Source organism: Podarcis erhardii (genome assembly GCF_964252035.2).
Source record: "Podarcis erhardii genome assembly, chromosome: 2".
Taxonomy (NCBI): Eukaryota; Metazoa; Chordata; class Lepidosauria; order Squamata; family Lacertidae; genus Podarcis; species Podarcis erhardii.
Window position 1 is genome coordinate 42,115,334 of NC_138498.1, and position 24,660 is coordinate 42,139,993.

The 24,660-nt window shown below is 39.6% G+C and overlaps 1 protein-coding gene across 2 annotated transcripts in view; it reads left to right on the forward strand.

Moving 5' to 3' along the window:
* The window catches only part of MYH10 (myosin heavy chain 10), a 71,133-nt gene that overhangs the window by 21,603 nt on the left and 24,870 nt on the right, over positions 1–24,660 (forward strand). Inside the window, exons 5-18 of one of the 2 annotated variants that reach the window (XM_081848634.1) lie at positions 1,073–1,175; positions 3,705–3,734; positions 4,911–4,928; positions 7,343–7,435; positions 9,208–9,271; positions 11,450–11,548; positions 12,668–12,811; positions 13,370–13,465; positions 15,239–15,357; positions 15,943–16,095; positions 16,487–16,660; positions 17,575–17,748; positions 19,505–19,619; positions 24,449–24,642. In XM_081848634.1, the coding sequence (XP_081704760.1) occupies positions 1,073–1,175; positions 3,705–3,734; positions 4,911–4,928; positions 7,343–7,435; positions 9,208–9,271; positions 11,450–11,548; positions 12,668–12,811; positions 13,370–13,465; positions 15,239–15,357; positions 15,943–16,095; positions 16,487–16,660; positions 17,575–17,748; positions 19,505–19,619; positions 24,449–24,642 (1,576 nt within the window). The remainder of the gene's footprint in view (positions 1–1,072; positions 1,176–3,704; positions 3,735–4,910; positions 4,929–7,342; positions 7,436–9,207; positions 9,272–11,449; positions 11,549–12,667; positions 12,812–13,369; positions 13,466–15,238; positions 15,358–15,942; positions 16,096–16,486; positions 16,661–17,574; positions 17,749–19,504; positions 19,620–24,448; positions 24,643–24,660) is intronic. The other variant, XM_081848635.1, reaches the window with a different exon arrangement.

Genomic DNA, 24,660 nt, shown 5'->3' on the forward strand with positions numbered 1-24,660 from the left:
TATAAAGAGAATAGAACCTATACTTGACACGTTGAATACCTGCTTAAAGTTATGCTTTTTTTCTTTTCATATATGTGCAAGCTAGATGGACCATATGAAATTGATTATAAAATAGCAGTAATTTGGATATTGTACATGAAGTATTCACCACCCTTTAGCCAGATCTTTTAAATTCTGTTACTCCACAAAGCATAAGGAAACTTAGGGCTCTTTCTCAAGTGGCTACTTCATATGCAGCAATACATATTCATGTTTGAAGAAGTCTTATATCGGGCAACTTGAGAATAGTTGTGCAAATTTATATATTGTTCCAGGAGATTCCTTTTTTGATTCTCAGCGTGTATGTCACTATCTCATCTTTCCTTTTTCCTAAGCAATTGAAACAGGAGTGACAAATGTTTTGATTCTTGCTATGCTTCAGTTGTCAATCTTAATGGGGCAGGACAGGACTCTTGGATCATAGCATCCTACAGTTGAGTGGTGAGGGAGACTCAAATATTTCCTGAGTGGCAAAGGTGACTTCAGATAGAATTGTAGAATTGGAAGGGACCATGAGGGTCATCTAGTCCAACCTCCTGCAATGAAGGAGTATTTTGTCCAAGGTGGGGCTTGAACCCACAACCCTGAAATTGAGTCTCATACTCTACTGACTGAACTATCCCAAACTCACTAGAGTTTTCGTTCTTTACCATTGGGTGACTGAAGAGTGCTTTTAGAAGTTAGCTCGGAATGTCTGGTTTTCATTATTTAAAACCTACCATCCAAGTTCTTACTAAAATACTTTTAGTGTATTTTCAGTTGGAACAGCAAGCTGCCTCATTGACAGGGAGAGTTCCTTCAGTGAGAGGTGCTCTCAATACCAAGTGTATCTGCTGTATAACAGTGGTTTTACATAAAACTCACTACTGAACAACTCAATTCAGCATCTTTTCACATCTCGGGAACCAGAAAGTACCTTGCAGTTGTCCAAATATTGCATTAATAAAATTATCCTAGACATTAAGTTGTAGTGAAAGCCTGATTGTTGTTTATCTTCCACAAATCTAGCTTTAAATTATGTGTGTTCTTTCAGAGGTGAATCAGGTGCTGGGAAAACAGAAAACACCAAGAAAGTCATTCAGTATCTTGCACATGTTGCTTCCTCTCATAAAGGAAGAAAGGACCACAATATTCCTGTAAGTTTTACATGGTATTTCCTTAATTTGCAATTGTTGTATTCTGTAAAAACGGATAATACCTTGCTTTGAAGTCTGCTTCCAAGACCCTGTCCATGATAAACAAGTGTTGAAAAACAGGCCACTTAAAGTTGGAATCAGTTTGTAAGCACTGCTGTTTGCTTCATTATCCATTCAACAAAGAACTTGCTTTAGTTTAAGGGAATAGCCACCTAATAGTTGTGTTACAATTGCTCTCTATTAGAAGTTACAAAGCATAAACAGTTGGATGCCAGCTTGGTAAATTATGTGTACATAACAACCCTCTTGCTGTTACAGTTGTCTTTGGAAACGATTCTGTAAAATCCAGTATGTGTGTCTTGATATAATGAATTCTTAAAATAGAAATATGTATTGTACAATACACCATTGGCATTAGTTTTTGTGGTGCCATATGCTAAGTTCTGTAGCAAAGCAAAACATGTTCTTGAATGAAAATTCATTGCCCCACTTTTGTGCTCTCTTGGATATTGCAATGTCTCCTTAAGTTCTTGCTGTTAGCATAAGGATTTTTGTGATGCATATTTGAGCTGTAAGGAGGCCTTCAAGTGATCCTGTACCAGATACATCATGCTATTGCTTTTAGCGTGCAGTTGGCTGACTGCTATTCCTCTAGATGGAGATGTGCCCTGTAACTGGGGACTAAAAATTTTAAGTCGTTGGGCATTTAATAGATATAAATCCTAGGAGTCTGTTAACTCTAGCACAGGTAACTTTTAAGTTTTCAGTTCCAGGGACCACTTTTAACCCAAATATGCATTTGGGGACCCGTTTCTTAAATTTTGTAATATATATGTGCATCTGAATAGTCCCAGCTGTTACAACCCACATTGAATCAGGACACAACACACTAGTGGGTTCCAGCCCACCACTTGAAGACCCAATACTTGAGCATACCCCAAAAAATGGAATCCAAGGAAGGATTATTCATGGAACTGTCTTGGATCTCAAAGGCTAGCAATGAGTTTTGTGGAGCAAAATCTACAGCAAGATGAAGTATAGGACATAAAACCAGTCCCTTCCTCTGTTGCTGGGGTTTAGTCCCATACCAAAATGGTATCTGAGTATACACTTTTCATGTTGTTCATGTGAATGAATGGTTGGTTAACCCTTTTTGGCAGAAGAATAATGAACTTGGGATGGTGTTGTAGTTGGGCACAAAACATACCCTCTATCCCTGGCAGTCCATATCTTGGTTTCCACTAGTTCTGGTGGTATAGGTTTGTTGTGTACACTATATGTATGCACATGCAGAACAGATATACCTTTCCTTCTTTATGGGGAAGTGAGAAATGGAACACCATTAAATCACCTCTGAAGACACTGTGAAGGCATACCGCATTCTGTAGCTTTAGAACTATTAAGGTATTTAGTTGCTACCCTCCTTTAATTCTGCAGCTTGCAACAATTAAGCATCTGTTTGTGTAACTTTCACCTGAAAACTCTCTACTGTTGCCTTCCAAAACTTTTTCTTGCTTTGACAAACAATTGTAGAGCACAGTGTTCTTCTTTAAACTGCTATTGCCTTATAGCTGTGGAGAAGGCACCATGTTTTGGAACATGGGCTTTATCTGCCCACAATATTCATTGTATAGTGCAATATAAATGAGTACTTGAGTTGTCTAATTGATGTCATAGAAGCACCGGATTGAATTTTTCACCATTGGTCTTAGCTGTGTTGCTTTCTATGAACCAATATTTGACATTGCATCTTTAATAAATAGGTTTTATTTAGCATCCCTTGTGTGGGTAATCCAATTTTGATAAAAGGCATTATGGATAAAGAAAACTACATCTCGGTTTGTTGGGTTTTGGAATTTTTTGGTGTGGTGCGGTACCCGTATGTAAACTTTGGCAATTTGTGTGCTACTGTATCCCAAGTTTGGCAAATACGCTAGAGTGATACAGAGTTCTGATTCACATATGGAGTTCTACACGTTGGTGTTGTGTTTTCTTCCGAGTTAGGAATTCCCCTGCATGTGCAAAACATTGCACACATCATCTCACAAAAGATAAGAGCAGCTCTTGCATTCACACATCTGTATGCATGTTGGAGGCCCTGAATGCACAACAGGCCTGTTGAATCCTGGCAAAGGAAACTAAATACACTGCCTAGAGACTTCTATGTGATCCAGAAAATAAAAATTCTCAGTGGGGTTTTTTTGGTCAGAACCTTTTGGAAACATTGTATTTAATTATATCTTGAGAGCAAACAGTGTATATTGTATTACCAATCTATACCTTTTCTAAAAGAAGCCAGTATCAGACCTGGAGTCATGAAATAAGATTAAAAAGTACTTTTAGATCGTCAGCTTTCCTTGAATGAAGTTCACATTTAATTATATCTGGCTAAAATTTAGCTGTTGCCACGATGAACATAGTGGCTAAAGAAAATATACTAGCATGTATATGAGAGTGAAATCTTGGCAATGGATGGGAAGGCAAGGTCAAATTTGCTAACATGTGAATTTGTTTGTTTACAACAAACAGCCCGAGTCACCTAAGCCAGTGAAGCACCAGGCAAGTGTCTTTTTTATGCTTCTAAACTTTATATAGGCTTAATCATTCTTGTTTTACATTTTTAGGAGACTACCTGTCAACATCCAATATAAGTATACAAGTAATTTCTAGTACAGGCATGCAGCTAAGAGTAAACTTCATTATTGCACATGTACAGAAACACCGATATAATTGTCCTTTGAGCGTGCATATCACTCAGTGTAACTGACAAAGTAGTCAGGCACAGATTCTCCCAGATTGCTGGGCATTATTGTTCCATATTTTGCTGACTATGTGGGGAAAGCAGGAGTGTTTTAGTGCTGGTATGCCTAGATTTCCTGCGGCTCAGGATAAATCTGAACTGCAGTTGCCCTAGGACTGGTACAGTAAACTCTGACTGCATAGATTCTTAGTTCTAGAGGCCAGTGAGGAAAGAGGGCATACGAATCCCAGGACTGATTGTTCTGGATTCTTCTTTCTCCCCATTCTTTTTTGACTCAAGCTGTCACCTGCCTAATTAAATAAGTGACCTATTACTTCCTGTATAATGTCGTGAAGTGATGCCTTGTGCTATGTACAGGTGTTGAAGTTGAAACTAAGATTTTCTTGAATGAGTAGGAGTTCGCTGTGACTCTCTTGGCATGTGGATTTTAGGAGCAGCCTAAGTACTGCTGAAGGTTGAACCACCTATGGTTTGGTATGTGGTTGACTGGTTAGCTATTTGGTCCAATATGTGACCTTCAGCAACTTTGGTTGTATTAGCAAGGGAAAGGCTAATACTGTTTACTTTCTATGAAAAAGCATACAAACAGATTCTGTTATAGCTCTTCCCTTTATAACCCTTATGGGCCACTGCTTAATCATTAGGAGAACTTGAATGACTTCTTATCCATAGACTAGGGTAACTGGACAATAACTCTTCGAGTGCAGAGCAAAACATGGATGGATCTCCTTGGTGATCCAACCAGATTAAACAGGATAAAAGTTTTTGCTACCTGGTGTCATATTCATCAGGTTTATTTTATACTGTGAAGTTGAAGAAGGGTCTGATAACAGATTTTCTATATTAAAAAGATAGTAAACTCTCCTATAGGAACCCAATAAAGCCATTTTGCATTTTTAATCCCAGTGTGTTTCTGTAGGTTTCATAAGTTCATAACCATTAACATTCTGTTTCATTGTCATTTTGAACTGCAGAGTGGATCCCTGTTGTATGTGAGTAGCATGTAGCTCTTCTAGCTTCTCACCCCGCTCTCAAAATGAGTCAAATCACAGGGATGCTGAGAGCAAAGCCTCTCTTACCTATCATTACACTGTTGATTTGCATGAATATATTGCATGTTACCACACCTTCACAATATTTTGGATGCTTTTTCCAAGATCTCCCTGAATTTATGTGTGAAAGCCAATGTAGATCTTGCCTTTGGTTTCAAGCTTCTGTGATACATTGCAGAATAGGATGGTGGTCTCCATATGCCTCTTGTCTGTTTCCTCACATGGGACTGATGCATGACACCAAGACAAGCGTGCCAGGCATTTTAGGGCCATAAGTAAGAATAACTAGGAAACCTATTTTGAAGTGTTCATATCAGGGATTAGGAACCTGTAACACTCCATGTTTGCTAGAGTCCTGTCATCCCTGAGCATGTTGGCTGGGGCTGATGGGATTTAGGAGTACACAAGATATGGAGGGTTACCAGTTCCTCATTTCTGTGTTATAGGCAAGCAGTTGTACAAACCTCAAGATCTGACTTCATAGAGACTAAAATAACAGATTAAACCTGTTGTATTGATCAGACACTTGGGGGTGCAAATGAATGTCTCTCTTCAGTGAAGTCTGAAATTTGATTTTGCTTGCTGAGAACAGCTAAAGGAACACTATGCTAGTGTGCTTGGACTGTAACAGGAGGTAGTATCAGTATTCCATTAAATGATTTATTTTGGCGTATTTCAGTTTTTTGTAACTGTCCAAACTGAGATAAACTCCGTTCTTGACTAGATGTATTCCTGCAGACTCCATAGAGCTCATTTCTGCAGTTCATATTGTTTACAAACAATTTACGACCTTTTCTGCTTGTCAGATGTGTGCTCACTTGAATTGACTCTGAATTAGCTGTTTGAGCCCCTATTACTTGGTTTCTGTGTTTTGTTTTGTTTTTGTGCTTTTCAGTGCCCATTGAAAGGCATTTTGCTGGATAATCTCTTAGAAAGGAGGAACTAGCAAGAACCTGCCATGTAGAGTTAAGATGCAAAAGGCAACAATATGTCTCTTTCCTGTATGAAAGGGGTTTTTTTTATTGTGGATATCAACCAGCCTTGCTCTTACTATAGATAGAATGGTGTAGTCTTAGTTAAACATTTAGAAAAAGCACGTTGAAATTACGTTACATTCTTCTGCATATACAGGGTGAGTCCTTTAAAAGAAGCCCCGTGGATACAGAGTACACATGTTCCATGGGGCCTCTTTTAAAAGACTCCTCCTGTATAAAGCTCACTTGTTTAACTCCAACAGGAGAGTTAAGAACTTGCTTCTCTGAAACCAGTGAGTGTTTGATGTTAGCTGGATAAGCAGAGAATGTTCAGTCAAGAAACTAAGCGATAATTCTATTCGGATAATGCACTTCTAAAATGGTACTATACAAACATTAACTAACAGTAGGCAGAAATCTTTAACATATATATAATTGGGACCAAACAAAACCAATCATACTGTGAAGTATTGGTATTTCAAAGCAGTTGAATGGAGGCCACTTACTGTTAGGTAACCTAGGTTCATACATTTTCTACAAACAAGATTGACTGGAAAAAGCAGACCTATTAGCGGTGCTAATATTAATTTTGCAATTATATTACAGATACAATTCCACTCTGCCACACACCTTTGCTATCCAAGACATGGCAGCAAAATCTCATCTTTCACCAACTTGACTCCTCATTGGGTTAATGGATACACACAGGTGTTAACATGGACAGCAGTGGGAAAAGAATTCTCCCAGACCTGTCTGAGCTGGCAACTCAGACTTAAAAACCTTTCTAAAAAACTGCAAAATGAGTTGTGTGTCCTGTGCTTGTAGGTGAAATACTGTTTCACCTCAAGTTTGAGAATAGCCAGAGCTAAGGCAACACTGCTCACTTCAGTCTAAAACAATCCTATAAGTTTTGTTTAGATGTGGGAGCAGAAATCTGTGCTGCACAGATGATTAGCTAAAATGATAAATGTCTACTTCACAAAGTTTTTTTAAAAAAATATTTGTGCATTACTAACGTATACTTTGTCAGGCCATTTAGCTGTCTCAGATACTGATCTCAGTGGAAGATGGAGCATCATTTTTTTCTTCAAAAATTGCCTGAAAGGTGGCAGTTTGTCAACCCTGTGCTTTATCCATTAGCCCTAACGTAAATTGTATCTATTTCTTTAGTTTTTAATACCACATTTTCCAACTGTTTTTTTATAATGTTGTCCATCTCAACTGTTAACAGCATTAAGCATATTTTGAAGATGCTGTATTGAGAAGACATATGGGGTCAAGGCAATTGAAAACGGAAACCACACCTGAGAAATTGTGCTGCTCTTGGATTGGAGTTGCCTAACTTTGTGTTTGTGTCTGTGGTTTGTTGTTTTTTTCCAGGGTGAGCTGGAACGTCAGCTTCTACAGGCCAATCCCATTTTGGAATCCTTTGGGAATGCAAAGACTGTGAAAAATGATAATTCCTCTCGTTTTGTAAGTTTTTAAATTTTAAATGTAAACCAAACAATCTTAATTAAATGCTAAACTATTTTTTCTGGGCAGATCTACTCTTAAGTAATCTGTTGAAATGCAGTAGTTCTTCTTTTCAGGGAGGGGAGAATCCCCCCTCCACTAATCTTGGTCTTCAATGCCCAGACTTACGCTGAGAGCAACCAAACTTGCATTACAAAGATGCATAACACTTGGGCCAAAACAAATCTTGATTCAGGTGTATGGAATTTTAGATCATTTTTCTGAGTATATTCCAGCCCTTGTATATTCTCAGATAAGTACCAGTGTCTGTGCCAGTTACTGGTCTAACAGTGCAATCCAATACATGCCTAGTTAGAAGTCCAGCTGAGTTGAATGGAGCTTACTCTGCAGTGACTGGGTGTAGCATTGCAGTCTAAATGAGTCCATCCCCTGTTGTGTTGGTGTAAACATGCCTTGGATAAATAAGCAGTTCCCTCCCGATTAAGTTCCATGTTTACCTATGATACATTTTTTAAAAAAAGAGCTCAGTGTTAATTTTTCCATGAGCAAGTCATGTAACAGCTGAAGCTTACAACAAAAAGAACCAATTTGTTACCTCGTTTTCTAGAAGAAGAGAGGTAGCAGCGTATAGTCACTCCGTTTATTTAGTTTCTGACTAGCCTTCCAATCTTGCTTTCATTATAATATTGATGCATTGTAGACTTTAAATGACTAATACAAGTTGAGGTGTGCATATACAGTACATGCAGGTTAGAATGTTGGAGCCATAACCAGTCCCCACTCAGCCATGAAGCTCATTGGGTGACCTTGAGCCAGTCACACTCCCTCTCAGCCTAGCCTTCCTCAGAAGGTGGTTGAGAGGATAACAATTGGGATGAGGAGGAGCATGTACACCATCCTTGGCTCCTTGGACAATATAAAAGGCGGGGCATAAATATTATAACAAAATAAACAAAAAAAGTTTAGCATCATGACAAAGAGCACAATCTGAGAGTCCCTAGTTAAAATGTTTTATATCGGCTGTGAATTCACTGAATGACATTGTGAAACACATTGTGGCCTACATCTTTTAATATTTGTAAGCACAGCCGAGAGGATGTAAAAAAAACAAACAAGAGGCCTTTTCTTATAACTGGGTTGGGATGAGTTAGATCAACCAAATCTCAATCTGTCCAAATTATGATGGCATTGCAGAGTAGAGTAGATGTAATTCGGCTTCTTCTCAGACGTACTATCTGAAACCTAATGGTAGTCCAACAGACAGGACATTGGCTAAAAGTTCGCAGGCTGCGCTGCTCTTTTGCTCAGTTTTTACAGGAGGTGCAAAGACGTGAATGCAGTAAAGTTTCTTTCCTGTAAAAGTCCTTAAGCATCTGTTTCCTATTACATTTTTCCTTTAAGTCTGCATTGATGTTGTGAACATAATCACTCCAATGGCTCTGGCACTATTTTTGTAATGAGTAGTTTAATGCAGTCCAGATGGTGATTTATTTTTGTATAGAAGTAATCTCCAGTAGTGAAGGTTTTTAAATTCTGATTTGATAAGAGAGAGTTCCTCCCCTGAAGGAGAAATGCATTGTGAATTATCTTCACCTGATGGAAGCGTAATAATAGTGATACACTAAGAAATGCATTCAAACATTGATTTAATGGATGTAAAGGTAAAATGTAGCTGTAGTTGAGGGGTATTGCTGCTTCTCTTCTCAGTTTAAATAAACTTGGATGCATTGAATTTGTAAGGTAGTAATTTCTTATCTGTGTTTTTCCTACAGGGCAAGTTCATCAGAATAAATTTTGATGTTACTGGTTATATTGTTGGGGCCAACATTGAAACATGTATCCTGTTCTCAGTAGCTCATTTGATGATGATGATGATGATGATGATGATGATCTGGGAAACTGTATTGATGACTTGGTTAAAATACAGTAGACACTTCTTCAGCGGCTATGTTGGAGAACTCGGGTCTTATGCAGAGGTGCACTTCCATTATTGGTTTGTAGAATGAGTGCCAAATAGGCACAAGCCTTAATATTGAGGAAATTCTGGTGCACACTCCTGACTTGCAAGGTACACAATTTTTAAAATATGCCACAATAGGCTGGTCAACATTTATCCCAATTCTTAGTGCTGTATAGGCTCAGGTTCTGCTGAAGTAAATAAAGCTTCATCAGTTGAGTCATCTGAAGACTGAGTTACAAGGCTGTGTTCTGACTTGGTATACACTGAAACTGCACCTGGGTGATTTTGTTGCTGGGAAAATTACCAATGGACTAGATATGACAGGAAGTAATTAGAATGAGTAACTACAGCTTTTGTGGCTGGTTATGACCATTGCACAAAGGTCTGCAGTTCAGAATGCAGAAAGTGGAAGATTTAGCATGGAGTTCTTGCAACCATTTTGATTGCTTACCATATTTTCCTCAAATCTACATATGCTGCACTTCCAAATTCCCTACTTTTCCCTTTCTGAAATCCATTCAGCTGTTATAGCCAGCTTAAAAACAGTATGCAAGCAAAATGCCAATTTCATTGTTGGAGACATGACACTTTGCAAAGCTCCCTGAAGTATGAACTTCCTAAGGGCCTCTAGATTCTAGAATCAAGAGAGGAGCTTGCCATATGATTCTGTCAGCAAATAAAAATGGAGCATCTAGGCTTCATGGACTCAGATGTTGTATATCTTGCTCCTTTCTGTTGTGTTGAAATTCACTGTTGAAATGCACCCCTACCCAAAATGGCATATATATTTCCTACACAATACTTACCCTTCCCTTGATCATCATGCCTTATTTCTTTTAACACAACATGTTTTTGTTCTGCCTTATATTTCCTTTATAATACATGCTTTTGAAATCTAGCTCCCTCAGTTGCTCTTTTCACATTCCCACTGTATTTTCTTCCTTCAACCTTCTTTTAAAACAATCTGTTGTTGTTGTTGTTGTTGTTGTTGTTGTTGTTGCTGCTGCTGCTGCTGCTGCTGCTGCTGTTGTTGTTAGGCCCAGGCAAAAACTTTCCTCTATAACCAGGCCTTTGGCCTTTTAACTATCTGTGGCCTTTTAGAAGTTGGCGGAAATTTTTTAATGTATTTCTTTACCGCCTTAGTTTTAATGTATCTATGTGGGGTTTTATTTTGTCGTTAATTTGGTTGTTGGTTGGTTGTTGTTCATTTTGGGTTGCCCTGGATGAGACAGAGTAACTAACAAATTTAATAGGTTGTTGTTGTTGTTGTTGTTGTTGTTATTGTTGTTATTATTATTATTATTATTATTATTATTATTATTATTATTATTATTATTTTAAAATGTCACATTTCCTTTATTGTCTTCAAGTCTTCCCTAAAGTTTGATTAATCATAGCAGGGTTATATGTCCATAACTGCCTCCTCTGTTAGAGCTTAGCTCTGGAAGATTAAGTAGTTTGAAAAAGGCCTGCGGCTATTGGCATATGCAGAGTGCATTTATATTGCCACTGAGCAATTGCAAGCAGGAATCATGGGTTGCAGAATCTTCCGAATCAGAGCCTGATGGCATTTAGTAGCCCAAGCACAAGCAGTTCTCAGTTTATGCACAGCCTGGAAGCTCAGAGGGAATTCACCACATGCCAGGAGAACATTATCTCTCCTTTCAGTGCCATCTCCATGTCTCCCTCTAAGCTGGCTGTGAAATAGTATTTCACCTCTGCTTAATTTATGAATTTTGCACTCTCTCTGTCTCTTTAAGACTCAAGGAAACAATTTTGATCAGATTAATTTATGAATAGTGCAGCCCGTGGTGGATGTAGTTCAGACTATTTGGAAGAAGCGTAGGGCCTCTAATGGTTTTAGAGGTAGTAATCTCATACATCAAATTCTACCCTGAGAATTTCTGGTGCTGATGAAGACACAGTGCAAAATAGAATGTGTGAAAAGAAGTGGGGTGGGGGGGATTTCTGTTGTTAATTAGGAGGAGCTTGTTTCCTTTTCATGGCAAAAAATGCATAGTTGTCCATTAAAATCCTTAATTGCTCTGGCTCAGACCTACTAGAAAAGTCACGTGCCGTCCGTCAAGCCAAAGATGAGCGGACTTTTCATATCTTCTATCAGCTTCTATCCGGGGCAGGTGAACACTTGAAAGGTGAGTCAGTGCATTATTCTTTTGAATTTATTAGTTGCAGCGTTTAAAGAGAAGCTGAATTGATTTCATGGTTTTACTATCTTTTTGCATATGTGAAGGGCACAGATGGCTCTGTTTGTCAGGTCATTTGTACTGGCGCTGTCCAAGATACCTTGGATGAGTGATTCCTAAATAATGAACTCTGCAGCTAGGCTTCAGTTCGGTATTTGGAGTTAAGGTTCTGTATTTGGAATGCTGCAGTGGTGCAGGCCTCAATGAAATCTGCATCACCCATATTAACAGATCCAGCAGACAATTACAGTCTATAAAGCTTTATAAAATTTATTGAGCCCTTGGCTGGACAGAAACATGTAAGCTTCAAGCCAGGCAGTTAAAGGAGTGCTGGCATCAGCTATCAAACTCACACTGGACAGAAGAGCACTCAAGCTGGGAATAGTGCCAAGGTGCTGTTGGTAGGCCAAAGCAGCATGGTATTTACACTTCAGATGAAGCACAAATTATTGTGAGAAGGCTTCCACTTCTTCTTGGGATCATCAGCATTCCAGATGTAGATGTTCTTTGAGGATACTTTTTTACTTTTGTGTCTTCTGAAATATTGTTTGTCTACCTTTGTCCTCTGGAAAGTTTTTGTTTGTTTCCAGCCCAATGTGAAAATGAATCTAGGTTTTAAAATAGTTTATAAATACTAGGGAATTGGTCTCTGAACTCTTTAAACTTTGTCATTGTTAGAGAATAAAATACTGGCCTGCCATAACGTCTTGTATAGGCTTGCCATATGTCAGGAAAATTCCTGACATGTCCTGGTTTGGGGGTGTAAAAATGGTACAGGGGGGAATTTTGCCAAATTGGCAAAATGTCAGGGAAAACCCGGATGTATGGCAACATGATGGAAAAAAAGCAGTGGAAACAGCTCCAGAAGCTTAAAATCACTATTTTGGGGGGAGGTTTCTCCACAAAAGCTCAACAGTTTGGGTTTGTTCCCCGCAAAAGCCCAACTACTTTGCAGATGTCAGGAATTTCTCTTTTTGAAATATGGCAACCTTAGGATTAAATGAATGGAGAGTTACTTTACCCAGTGTCTTGAAGAAACCTCTCTTGCATTTTTCCTCCTCAATACAGCTGATTTACTCCTTGAAGGGTTTAATAACTACAGATTCCTCTCCAATGGCTATGTGCCCATTCCTGGCCAGCAAGATAAGGATAACTTTCAGGAGACAATGGAAGCCATGCATATCATGGGGTTTTCCCATGATGAAATCTTGGGTATGTTTGAAATGGCTTTGGTTTTTGAAGCGGGGAAATGTGTGTTTTTACACTTAAAACCTGTAGCACTTTTGTAAAAATGCAGAAAGTAAGTTCAGTATTGTATCTAGAATAGTGTGGCATCGCAGCTTAATAAACATGGTATATGGCTCTAAATATGGACTTGAAAGTATGTACATAATGAGCAGTAAAATCTTAAAAAGTCAGAGACTTTTAATGGTCCGGGCAGGGCATTATGTAGTTCATTAACTCTCCAAGAGTAGCATAAATCCTAAAAAAGGTAATAACTTCTTGGTGTAGAACTGGATTACCCTAGTGTAGGATTTCAGTACCTTTATTTTAGGGTTTGTAGAGCCTCTGACATATACCTTGCCTTGTTGAAACATTGGACTTGTCAGATACAGCTATGACCTGATCTGAGGGGGGGGGGGGGGCTTGTCCTGTGGTTTCCTGAACCAGTTAGATATTCTTCTTTCATACTGAACTTGACTGCCTGTCAAACATGTATACATGATGTATTTATCTGCTCTTGTCCTCTGCTCTTTTGTGTGCCTCCAGCTATGTTGAAAGTGGTATCCTCAGTACTGCAGTTTGGTAACATTTCCTTCAAGAAAGAGCGAAACACCGACCAGGCATCTATGCCGGAAAATACGGGTAGATATATTTACTAGCACAGTAGACTTGATTTTAGTCTGTTTTCCTCATCAGTGATTGATATCTGCATAGATGCTTGCAAAGAAACAGCTCCCTCTGTATCAAGGATAGCCAATGTGGTGCCATTCAGACGTTGAAGACTGCAGCTCCCATCAGCCCCAAGCAGCATGGCCAGGGATGATGGGAGTTGCAGCTCACATCATCCTGCACCATGTTCGTTATGCTTGCAATATAGAGGCAGCTGTGGTTGTAACGATAAGTCCTAGCCTTCAGGTACTAAGAAACTGGTACTGTTCACACATCTTGTGTTTTGTTCCCCCCACCCCTAAACCTACTAAATACTTCAGAATCCCTGAGACTATGTTGAGGTATTTCCTCTTTGAAAAAGTATTTGAACTCTAACCTCATTAAGAGCTTATCAGCAAAGTCTTTAAAACTCCCAAGTAAAATGGTATGTGCAGTTGAATCGGTTTATTTTTCTTGGGTCTATACAGTGATTATGCTGCCAGGGACAGTGATTCTGGAGCCAAACACGACTTTTTGGAGAATTGGAGACCATAAATGCTAAGTTTAGAAAATCTGATCGTTCAAGTGACAGGGTGGTATGCATAGGACTGACTTTATAATTTAATACTATCCATGTCTAATGTTCCTCATAATCATTGGGGGGGGGATCCTGACACAAGTAGGAATTTTCTCACGTTCTTAGTTCACTTTTGTATTCTCTGTGACAAGGATCATCTGTATCATTCAGCCCTTTGTGCTTAAGTGGATTTCTTAAGGGAACTTGTTAATGCATAGAGTAGTGTGTCACTGCCTTTGTCATCAGAGTGGGTTCATTATCCCCACCCCCCGAGTGCTGATTTAATACTGGTTAAAATGTATGCTGTGACATGTATGAAGCACAACTATATGTAACATGTATTTCCTGAATCTACAGAGTTTCAGTGATAGTTTTATTATATGCTAACACAGAGTTTTATTATACGCAAACCCAGGCACACGTTCCTGGTGAATAAATGCTAGAATTATGAACTTATTGCATTGGTTGTTTGGAAGGCTTCACTTGTTGAGTTGCAGAGCTTACTTATTGCCCTACCTTTCATTAATGTGAAGTACAGTGGTACCTTGGAAGTTGAACGGAATCCGTTCCAGAAGTCCTTTTGACTTACAAAACATTTGGAAACAAAGGTGTGGCTTCCGATTGGCTGCAGTAAGCTCCTGCAGCCAATCGGAAGCCCTGTCGGATGTTCACATTCCAAAGAGTGTTCACAAATCGGAACACTCACTTTCAGGTTTGCGGCGTTCGGGAGCCAAAATGGACAAGTACCAAGGCATTTGGTATCCAAGGTACGACTGTACTGGTGTTACTCCTTGAGTGATTTTCAAATGGTGTTCTGAGAAATGCTGAGATTCCTCATTGATAGAATCAGTAATGGTGGAAAAACTTCATTGAAGGTCAATTTGCCCACCCTTGCCAGCGTTCCCCTGCAGCATGTAGCTGCAGGGCAGTGGCTGAATGTGTGATAGGGTGTACGCTTGGTTCGTGTAGGGTAGTGCAAAGGCTCATTAAGCCTATATGAACTGAGTTGGCAGCCTAGAACATTCACTGGAGTCCTTTGCAATACACAGGGAGTACATTGTCAAACAAGTTGACTTGGAAGGGGTTCCTTAACATTAGGAACTGTGGGAAATACTTTTTGGGGACACCTATTTAGTGTTAAATCCAGTTGTTGAGGTTCTGGTAACTGATTGCATTGTTTGTATTTGTAGTTGCACAGAAACTCTGCCACCTGTTGGGGATGAATGTAATGGAATTTACTCGAGCAATACTCACGCCACGCATTAAAGTTGGCAGGGACTACGTCCAGAAAGCACAAACCAAAGAACAAGTAAGCTCTGTGATGCAAAATGTTGAACCTTATTCCACCCAAAGTAGCCACCAGTTTCCAGCCAGCGAACATTCTCACCATTTCTCTTTGCCCTGGGGGGGGGGTGGTTAAATATCCTGTGTGTTACAGTAAGACTGCATATGAGGTCTCGGGTTTCACCTGGAGCCCCAAAACTGCTGGCAAGTTAGTTCTGGCATTTCAAAAGTGCCTGGATCCCCACCAGTGCCTCTTGGTTGAGCTTCAGCATTGGAGTTCCAAGTAAGGAGACAAGTACACTGATCATCAGTACACTGCGTGCAGTGGTTGATCAGTGAGATACAGTTTGATGTGTGTGTGTGTCTGTAGAAAAACTAGAAAGCCACATAATGGCTGGCCGCCTGTGTCTAGGTGGTACAACGTTCAAGCTTAGATCTTAATTAGAATATGACATTTATACTTCTTTGGGATGAAGGGTGTGATATAAACAAAATAAATATACCTAGGAAATAGCATGTTCATTATCTTTCTATTAGAAATAGTAACTGTGTTAAACTTAGTATTTCTATTTTCTTACAACTTCTTCCAAATTCTCGTTCAAATTTTCAGGCAGACTTTGCTGTGGAGGCATTGGCAAAGGCCACCTACGAACGCCTTTTCCGCTGGCTTGTTCACCGCATTAACAAAGCTCTGGATAGGACCAAGCGACAGGGAGCTTCTTTCATCGGAATCCTGGATATTGCTGGATTTGAAATCTTTGAGGTATTTAGACAAATGAAAGAAATCTCCAGTACTTACTAGATTGAGAGATTTTTGTAACATATATAAAATGCATTGCAATGGATCTGGTAGCTCCAAACTGCAATATTGAAAGTTCATGGATAAGATTCTACTCTACACGTGTCCACATTTTTTAGTGGATTTTCCTGACTTTTAAGCAGTCTTGGTAAGCTCTGAATGAGATGGGGTTTCTGTGTAAGAGATTAGCACGTCTGCCTTATTTCCTTGCTATCATAGAATCATGTGCAAAACTCTTTGCACATTTGGCCAGTTGCTTGTTAAATGGTTTGCCCTGCAAAACTTACATTGTAGTATAACCAATACAAAAGCTGTAAAACTCTAAAAAGTTAACTTTCTTGATATTTTCCCTCAGTTGAATTCCTTTGAGCAACTTTGCATCAACTATACCAATGAGAAGCTGCAGCAGTTATTCAACCACACCATGTTTATCTTGGAGCAGGAGGAGTATCAGAGGGAGGGCATAGAGTGGAACTTTATTGACTTTGGACTGGATCTGCAACCCTGTATTGATTTAATTGAAAGACCTGTAAGTTCTCATCCTTGTCCTTTTAACAGCTCATAGCTTTCTCAACCAAGATCTCTCTTTGATGTAAATCATTCCATACACCTTACCGATCCAAGTTTTGTTTTTTGTTTTTCTAGAGGGGCTTGTCCGGGATTTAAGTGTTGAATCAAGAGACATTTCTGTAAAGTGTGCCTGTAGACAAATCCAGCAAGTGCTACCCTCCTGATTTGCATTTGTGGCATTATTATTCTGCTTTTCTAATTAAAAACTGATCAGGCGACTTAAAAAGCAAATTTATAATAAACAAAACCCAGCTAGAAAAATGTGTTATGAACTGAAATTCAGAATGATGTTCTTACAAGCAATACGTGCCTCACTGGATCTGATTAACAAGGCGCTGGTAACTTGGAACGTGCCCAAATGTACTCTAGGCTTGCTTATGTCACACATTATTTTGTGAGCTAACTGAATGGTAGGGAACCATGACTCTCAGTGTATATGTCACTGAGCTCTGTTTCTTTTCATATTTCTCATCCTATACCTTTAATAGCTCTTACTTCGGTTCTGATAATTTTGATTACATTTCAGGTAGCTCTGTGTTGCTATGAGACATCCTGTGAGGCAAAGCATCAAGTTGGTTGAACTTGATGCTTTAGAATTCTTGATATGCTTGTATCTTGTTCCCTTCTTGTATCTGATTTCAAAATCAACTGACTTGGGGGGGGGGGGGGAATCCATTGCCATTAGTCACGTATGTCCACTTGTATCTCCTGTTGAAATGTGAATATGGATCTTATTTTTGCATAAGCACGTGCTCTGCTTCGGCTGTGTTGCTCAGGTGCAACTGGGTGGTGAAAGGAATATCAAATGAGGGGAGGTGAGAACAGAATAGATTCTGGTAATAAAACATTTATTTATGTACTAATCCTTGCTAGGCCAACCCCCCTGGTGTACTTGCTCTCCTGGATGAAGAGTGCTGGTTCCCCAAAGCAACTGACAAGACATTTGTGGAAAAACTGGTCCAGGAACAAGGAACCCATTCCAAATTCCAGAAGCCTCGGCAGCTGAAGGACAAGGCAGACTTCTGCATAATTCATTATGCAGGAAGGGTAAGCATGAAATGCTATATGATTTCTTCAGCATTTATCAGTGTGTCCCATTTGTGGGACTTCTGAGAGGCTACAGGAGCCTGTGTATCTTGCTATTTGAGAATAAGTTTGGCCTCCTGAGTCTGGTCATCAAGTAGGATTGGAGAGTGAAATATGTTGCTTCCAAACTCTGGTGCCCATTTTGATTCCATGCAAGATACTTCACGTGCTGCAGTACTTTAAAGAAAATCAATTTCACACTTACGGGTATAACTTGCCCTTATAGGTATAATCAGTTAATTTGTAGAAGAACTTAATCAGCAACTATTGAAGAAGGCACCTCACAATTTGAATCAATATTTTTCCACTGGGGCTTACCTAGATGGGTTTCAAAGTGTCTGTATCCCACTTTGATCTTGGCAGGGTGGTCCTGCAAATCTTGAATCAAAGTCAGTATGGATCAAACATGTACTGAATTTTGGGTGGGGCGGGGTGAGAGGAAGCTATGTTGCTATTCATCCCTCCTGAATGTTTAAAGGCTGGGTCGTGTTCCTGAGATGCAAATAGTAACTGACTAGTGCTTTGGGCCAAGGACTGGAGAAGCCTTGCTATCAGTTGTTTCCCCTTTAATACACCTCTAGCAGCATGCCCAAGTACAGTAGTTGCCAGAAACTCATAGTGCTTTTTTCATATCTTGCCCTGACAAGTCAATTTCAGCTCCTGAACTTTTACTTACTTTGCCAAAACTTTATTAGGCATTACAAATATAGGCTATCATAAAACATCCATATACAGTGGTACCTCAGGTTAAGTACTTAATTCGTTCTGGAGGTCCATTCTTAACCTGAAACTGTACTTAACCTGAAGCACCACTTTAGCTAATGGGGCCTCCTGCTGCCACCACGCCGCCGAAGCATGATTTCTGTTCTCATCCTGAAGCAAAGTTCTTAACCCAAGGTACTATTTCTGGGTTAGCGGAGTCTATAACCTGAAGCGTATGTAACCTGAAGTGCATGTAACCCGAGGTGCCACTGTATAAAATTTTAAACTATATACAAATAAACAGCCATGTAAAATATGTAATAACGAGGAGTTTCTTCCTGCTAAATTGTGCCATTCACCACTCTTTAAGAGATACTACTGACAAAAACTCAGCCACCTTTGCAGTTACTTCCGGGTTAATGTCAGCCTGAACTTTTGCAGGCTCAAGGAACAAAGTCATATCCATCAGTGAGGCACTGCCCAGGACTCCAAATGCCTCTCTGAGCACCTTTGGGTGGAAGGGTGGGCTAATTTTAATAAATAAGAATAAGAATATTTTTTTTTAAAAAAAAAAAAAGATAATAACCCTACAATCGGTTGGGGGGAGGAGGCATTTTCTCAATAGTAGCCTACCGCCATGTAAACACTGGGAAGTTGTGATCTCTAAAATGAGTTTGAAAGACTTATGTGTCACTTGCAGCAGAGGGAGAATCTGGAAAGTATCATGTTAAGTGGATCCACTGTACACATAAAAACCGTGCCCAGACAACCCACCTCATGCATTCAGTGTGACGGAGGAGTTGTGCCTGCTATCCATACACCTTTGACAGTGTGGTACATTCTGTGTTAGTCTGAAAAGGGAGTTCAGTAAGTGTGTGCAGAGGTTCTTCACAATTTCAGCACTGCTTAAATGTCAATCACATATGAGGAGATGCATCTCATCTTCCCTTAAAAAGAAAAAACAGGTTGGGAAGGTTGACAGTATTTGCTGTTTACCCCACTTGCTTAATTCCAGGTGGACTACAAGGCAGATGAGTGGCTTATGAAGAATATGGACCCTTTGAATGACAACGTGGCTACGCTTCTACACCAGTCTTCAGACAAATTTGTGGCAGAGCTTTGGAAGGATGGTAAGAATCTGCTCCTAATCTATATAAGATGAGCTGGTAAATCCTGGTGGGTGAGTTGGGGCCTTCTCTGCAAAGCTTACACATGAATCCTTCATGGGTTAGTGCAATTCCCCTGAGACGCCTGGCAGCAGTGGCAGCAGGAGGGTTTAAAGTGCCGCTGCAGTATCAATTAATTTACTTGCACATGCGTCATTATGGGCTGATTGCACTTCCATACATCAAGCTACTTAGCTGCAAGTGTGTTTTGAGTAGACTCTTTTCATAGTCATTTAGGATAGTTTGAAAGTCTCTGTTGTGACTAAACGACTCTCAACCCTTTATGACAGCTAAAAGTACTGAAGCTGCTGTTTTAGTTATCAGCAATGGGTACACTGGTAAAACAGGACAGTAAAGTAAGAATTTTGAATAATCAAAGTTTAAATAGCTCTTAAATATTGTATCATAATAGTACATTAAGTCTTTTTCTTGCATTGTTAATTTTCTGTTTGCCTGGTATGGCGGAACATAAGCTTCCTTAACCAAAAACACTTCTTAAAACTTGGTTGGATCGCTTGGAGTGCTTCCAAGACGGTGTTATAATTTAGTATGCTTTTAACGCCTGCTTAACTTTTAGCTTCGCATTAATTTAATTTAGGAAGAGAACTGATGGATTACACCAAAAGACACTCTTAATCCTGGATCCCTGTGTTCCATAGTGACCAAACAGATGCCTATGGGAAAGCACAAACCAGACATAAGGGCAAAAGCCTTTTATGGCTATTGCTCGCCAGTAACTGTGCCATCTACCTGTCAATCACCTGATGGCATTCCCACCTGTCAAATTTATCTTGGGGAGATAAGGATCTGCAGCACATTGGGACTTCAAAGTACCACATAGGGCTAGCAAATAGCCCTGCACGGTGCTTTGAAGCCCCACAGAGGTTTGGACTTCCCAACTATTGACTGTTATCAGACTCCCAAAGTCGGTTTTCTGCAATGATAGATTGTTCAACCAGTCTAGCAAGTTTGGAGATACTGCATATCACCTGATTGGTGGGAACTCTGTATCTGTTCCTTGGAAAGGAAAAAAATGCTCCATCTAAAAGCAGAGTATTGTTTTCCTTCCAAAAGTGCTTGCAAAGCCCCTTGAGCAGCACTTCCCAGGCATCTGACAACCAGCTGATTCCTGGGTGCTTAGAAAGTGCTGTAGGAGGGGCATTTTCTACAGATACATAAAATATATCAAGGCGGCTGACAGCATAAAATATAATAAAATCTAGAAATATCTATAAAACATAATTTAAAACATCAGTAGATACTGGTTGGTTTAAAAAAGAAATGCATGTTAGGAAGGCCTGTCCAGAAAATACAGCTTTTAAGGGGTTTCTCAAAGAAGGGGAGGGCTGGTCCCTGCTAAACCCCTACAGGCCTGTAATGAAGTACCAAACCTAAGGCCTATGAGGAACCACCAGGATCTCAGGGAGTGAGGTGGTGTATAAGGGGCCAGATGGTCATTGAGGTACTTCAGGCCCAAGTTGATTTTGGCTTTGTGAGCTAACACAAGAACATTGAACCTAGTCTACTAGCAAAGGTAGCAACAAATCAAGATGCTCAGCTTTCCTTATGTAGGGGACATGCCCCTGGTAAATTTGGTTGCCATTGTTCTGCATCATTTTTAGGTCTACAAACAGCCTTTTAAAGATATAGTTACCAGCTGCACTATACAAGTGTGGCCCATCATAGATTTATACAAAGGTGCAATATTAGCAGTTTTATTTCCTCCCTAAGGTCAACTTTAGTGAAGCAAAGTAAACATGCTGAAGACCGAAGAAATGCTTTTGAGGTCCTATGGAGCCAGGTTTCAAGAATGTGTAATGACTATGATATACGCCCATCTGGGAATATTGTAAATCCTTGCAGCAGGGACCATGCGTGGATTGTGAGAAGGGGGCGTTTCCATGTCTGTCATAAGTTTAGTTGTAAAGTTAGTAGAAGGTGTGCCTGTGGGCTTATTGCTTCACAGTCCATACGTAGTTTCTCTCAGTGCTTTTTTCTGGGGGTACACAGGGGTACGCATACCCCTAAACATTTTGTGAATCTAAGTTTAGCCTCATTGAGGGACAGTATTTCAATATGAGTAGGAAAATGAGAGTACCCCTAAACATTTTTTAAGGAAAAAAGCACTGGTTTCTCTATTAAAGAGGCTGCAAACCAGCCCCAAAGTATGCATGAACACGATTGTTCCATTTCAGAACATTATTTCAGTAAACAGTTCCTTGTTGTGAAAGATGGAATCACTGTTTCCTTGTAAATCTATAGTCTGACACCTGCCTTTATGTTCACTGTTTGGGCCCTGAAATCAACACACTCTTCTGAAGATCCATCATTACACCATAGTGACCTGTTATGCACTTTGTTAAAGCTTGCTTGCAATTCAAAATTGTCTTCTCTTTACTAACTAGACTGTCTTGTGTATCTGCTCTTTGTTCTTGCCGTTTCTGTGCCATAGAGATTCACAATTTTCAGAGAGCTTCTTTCTATGACAATGTTACTGGTCTTCCTGACACACCAGGTGAATGAATGAAAAACAAAAATAATAACATAGGCCTCCTAAAAGCAGGACTTGAATCTGTAGGAAAAACATTTTTTTGCTTGTTAGGCAAGCATGAACTTTCATTTCATCCTAACCTTAGCGTTACCTCCACAAGGCAAATGTTCTTGTGCACATACCTATTTAGTTGCTGCTGCATACATAGAGTCTCATTTTATGTACTGCACTTCTAGAAGCTTTGCAAGTGAGTAGCTGCATTTTGAAACACAGGCTTGCTTCTCCAACATACCCTGATGACTTTGGGTATTTGAAATTAGGAGTCTCGGTACTCTGGTTCGGTATGATTTGTACTTGTTAATGTCTGTATACATTTTTTTTTTTTTTTTAATTGCAGTAAAAGCAAGTTTTCTTTATACAACTTGCTGTGCTGGCATTAAATGGCATGTTGAATGTTTATTATTTCAGAAGCTGCTCAGAATTAGTATCATTGCTATTAAATGCCTATATTTTGAATGATAGCTTATGAGGGAAGTCTGTCAGTACTTGGGCCAAGTAAACAAATTCTGCCAGGGGTATATGCTGCCCATTAATCTGCAGGAGCACTTCTAAACTTGAAGCAAATCTCAGTTAGGCTGCGCTCCTAAGCAGAGTTACAAGGAACTAAGCCCAGCTGATCGCAGTGGAATTTACTTCTGAGTAAACCTATAAGATTACCCCATTAGCAAAACTGTATGTATTTTGATAGACTTTAAAGCTGCTCTTTAGTCTGCTTTGTTTTTCACTAAAAGTATTTTATAGAGCCTGCTTTGGCATTTTATTAGATTTTTACTGCCACCATTCCAAATGTTACGTGTCTGATCGTGCTTTTCTTGTAAGCTAAAATACATAAGCAGGGAATTTATGTATCTCCATGGGTGTATCTAAGTTAATCATATTGATGTAGTTTCAAAATGAAGCATGTTGCTTTTTCCTGAGTGAATCTGCTCTCGTGCACTGCTTCCTTGATTGCTAGAGGGGACTGATTTCTACTCCTGATAGAAAAAAAAATGTATTTTGTGAAATATATGATTGTGCAAATACTTAAGGATATGGCCCATATTCACTTAAACTTGGGGGATTGGTTACAGTTTGGCTCTTCCTTCATTGGAGGATGCAGCATGCGTTGCTCTCTCATTAGTAAATACTGTGATGTAATTTTATGCATACTTAATTGAAGTAGACATGGCAGTGGTTTTAGCTGCAGGATAGATTCTTGAACTTCAAAGTACTATGAAGTGCCACTCGGTCGGTGCAAGCAGCATGGCCAGGTTGTCTAAATTTTTATTTGTCTAGGGACACAGTGGAAAGGACTCCCTGAACCTAGTATGAATTTCAACATTGAAGGCTGAGGCACTGTTGGTCTAACTGGGAAGAAGATGTTAGATTACTGGTGCAATGACTAGGTTAATTAGCAAGATCTTAGGTTGAAGATTTTAATGTGTTGTTTCCTAGGAATATCCAGTACTGTGGCTGTCCTGAGATTTGTTTATTTACATTTCTCTTTTGCTAACTGACCAAAAAATAACATCTCCACCCCTTGTCCTCCTGGTCCAAATGTGTGCTTGGTTCCTCATGCCTTTAGAGTTTGGTTTATTTATATAATCCATAGAGAAAAACAATATAGAAAATACTTTCCCTTCCGTTCCTCAAAAAAAGTAAAGAGCTTTACAGAAGCTTTATCATTGTCACATACACAGTGGATATCTCAGGTGTACTGATATATTTACTATGACATACCCACAGAATTGCACTTCATACGATGTGGTAAAGGGAATGTCAGTGGTGAAACAAAATAGCCTAATTATTCTCTCTCCCCCCCCCCCATTTTCTATGGGAATATTATTCCATGTTTTCTTCAAGTTAAGCAGAAGTTGTTGGCAGGCTGATCATGGTTTGTTCCTAGCGAAGTTTGATACATGTCGTCATTTGCATTTTTTGGCTCTATTGTAAACCTTCCCACATATTCACTCACATTATTTGCGGCTTCTTGGTCTAAAATTCCTTTTACGTATGAAAAGGGAATGGCTTTTGGTGCATAAAGCCGTGACTTGTGCTTTGTAGTGCATAATGGCAAAAGCTACAATGTTCTGCCTGGTGTGTTGCTTTCAATCCTGCTGCTTCCATATGTACGTAGATTGCTTTGCCATAGTAGGCAGCACCTTCCACCGTTTGTCGCGCAGAGCATTTGTCGAACCTTTTATCTCTCGTGCGCTGCTCTGTTTCCCGAATCGGCTTAATTCGGTGTTCTTGTTGCCTGCAGTGGACCGCATTGTGGGTCTGGATCAAGTCACTGGGATAACAGAGACGGCGTTTGGCTCGACTTACAAGACCAAGAAGGGCATGTTCCGTACCGTGGGGCAGCTATACAAGGAGTCCCTCACCAAACTGATGGCCACGCTGCGAAATACTAACCCAAATTTTGTCCGCTGCATCATTCCAAACCATGAAAAGAGGGTATGTGTTCATTTCAAA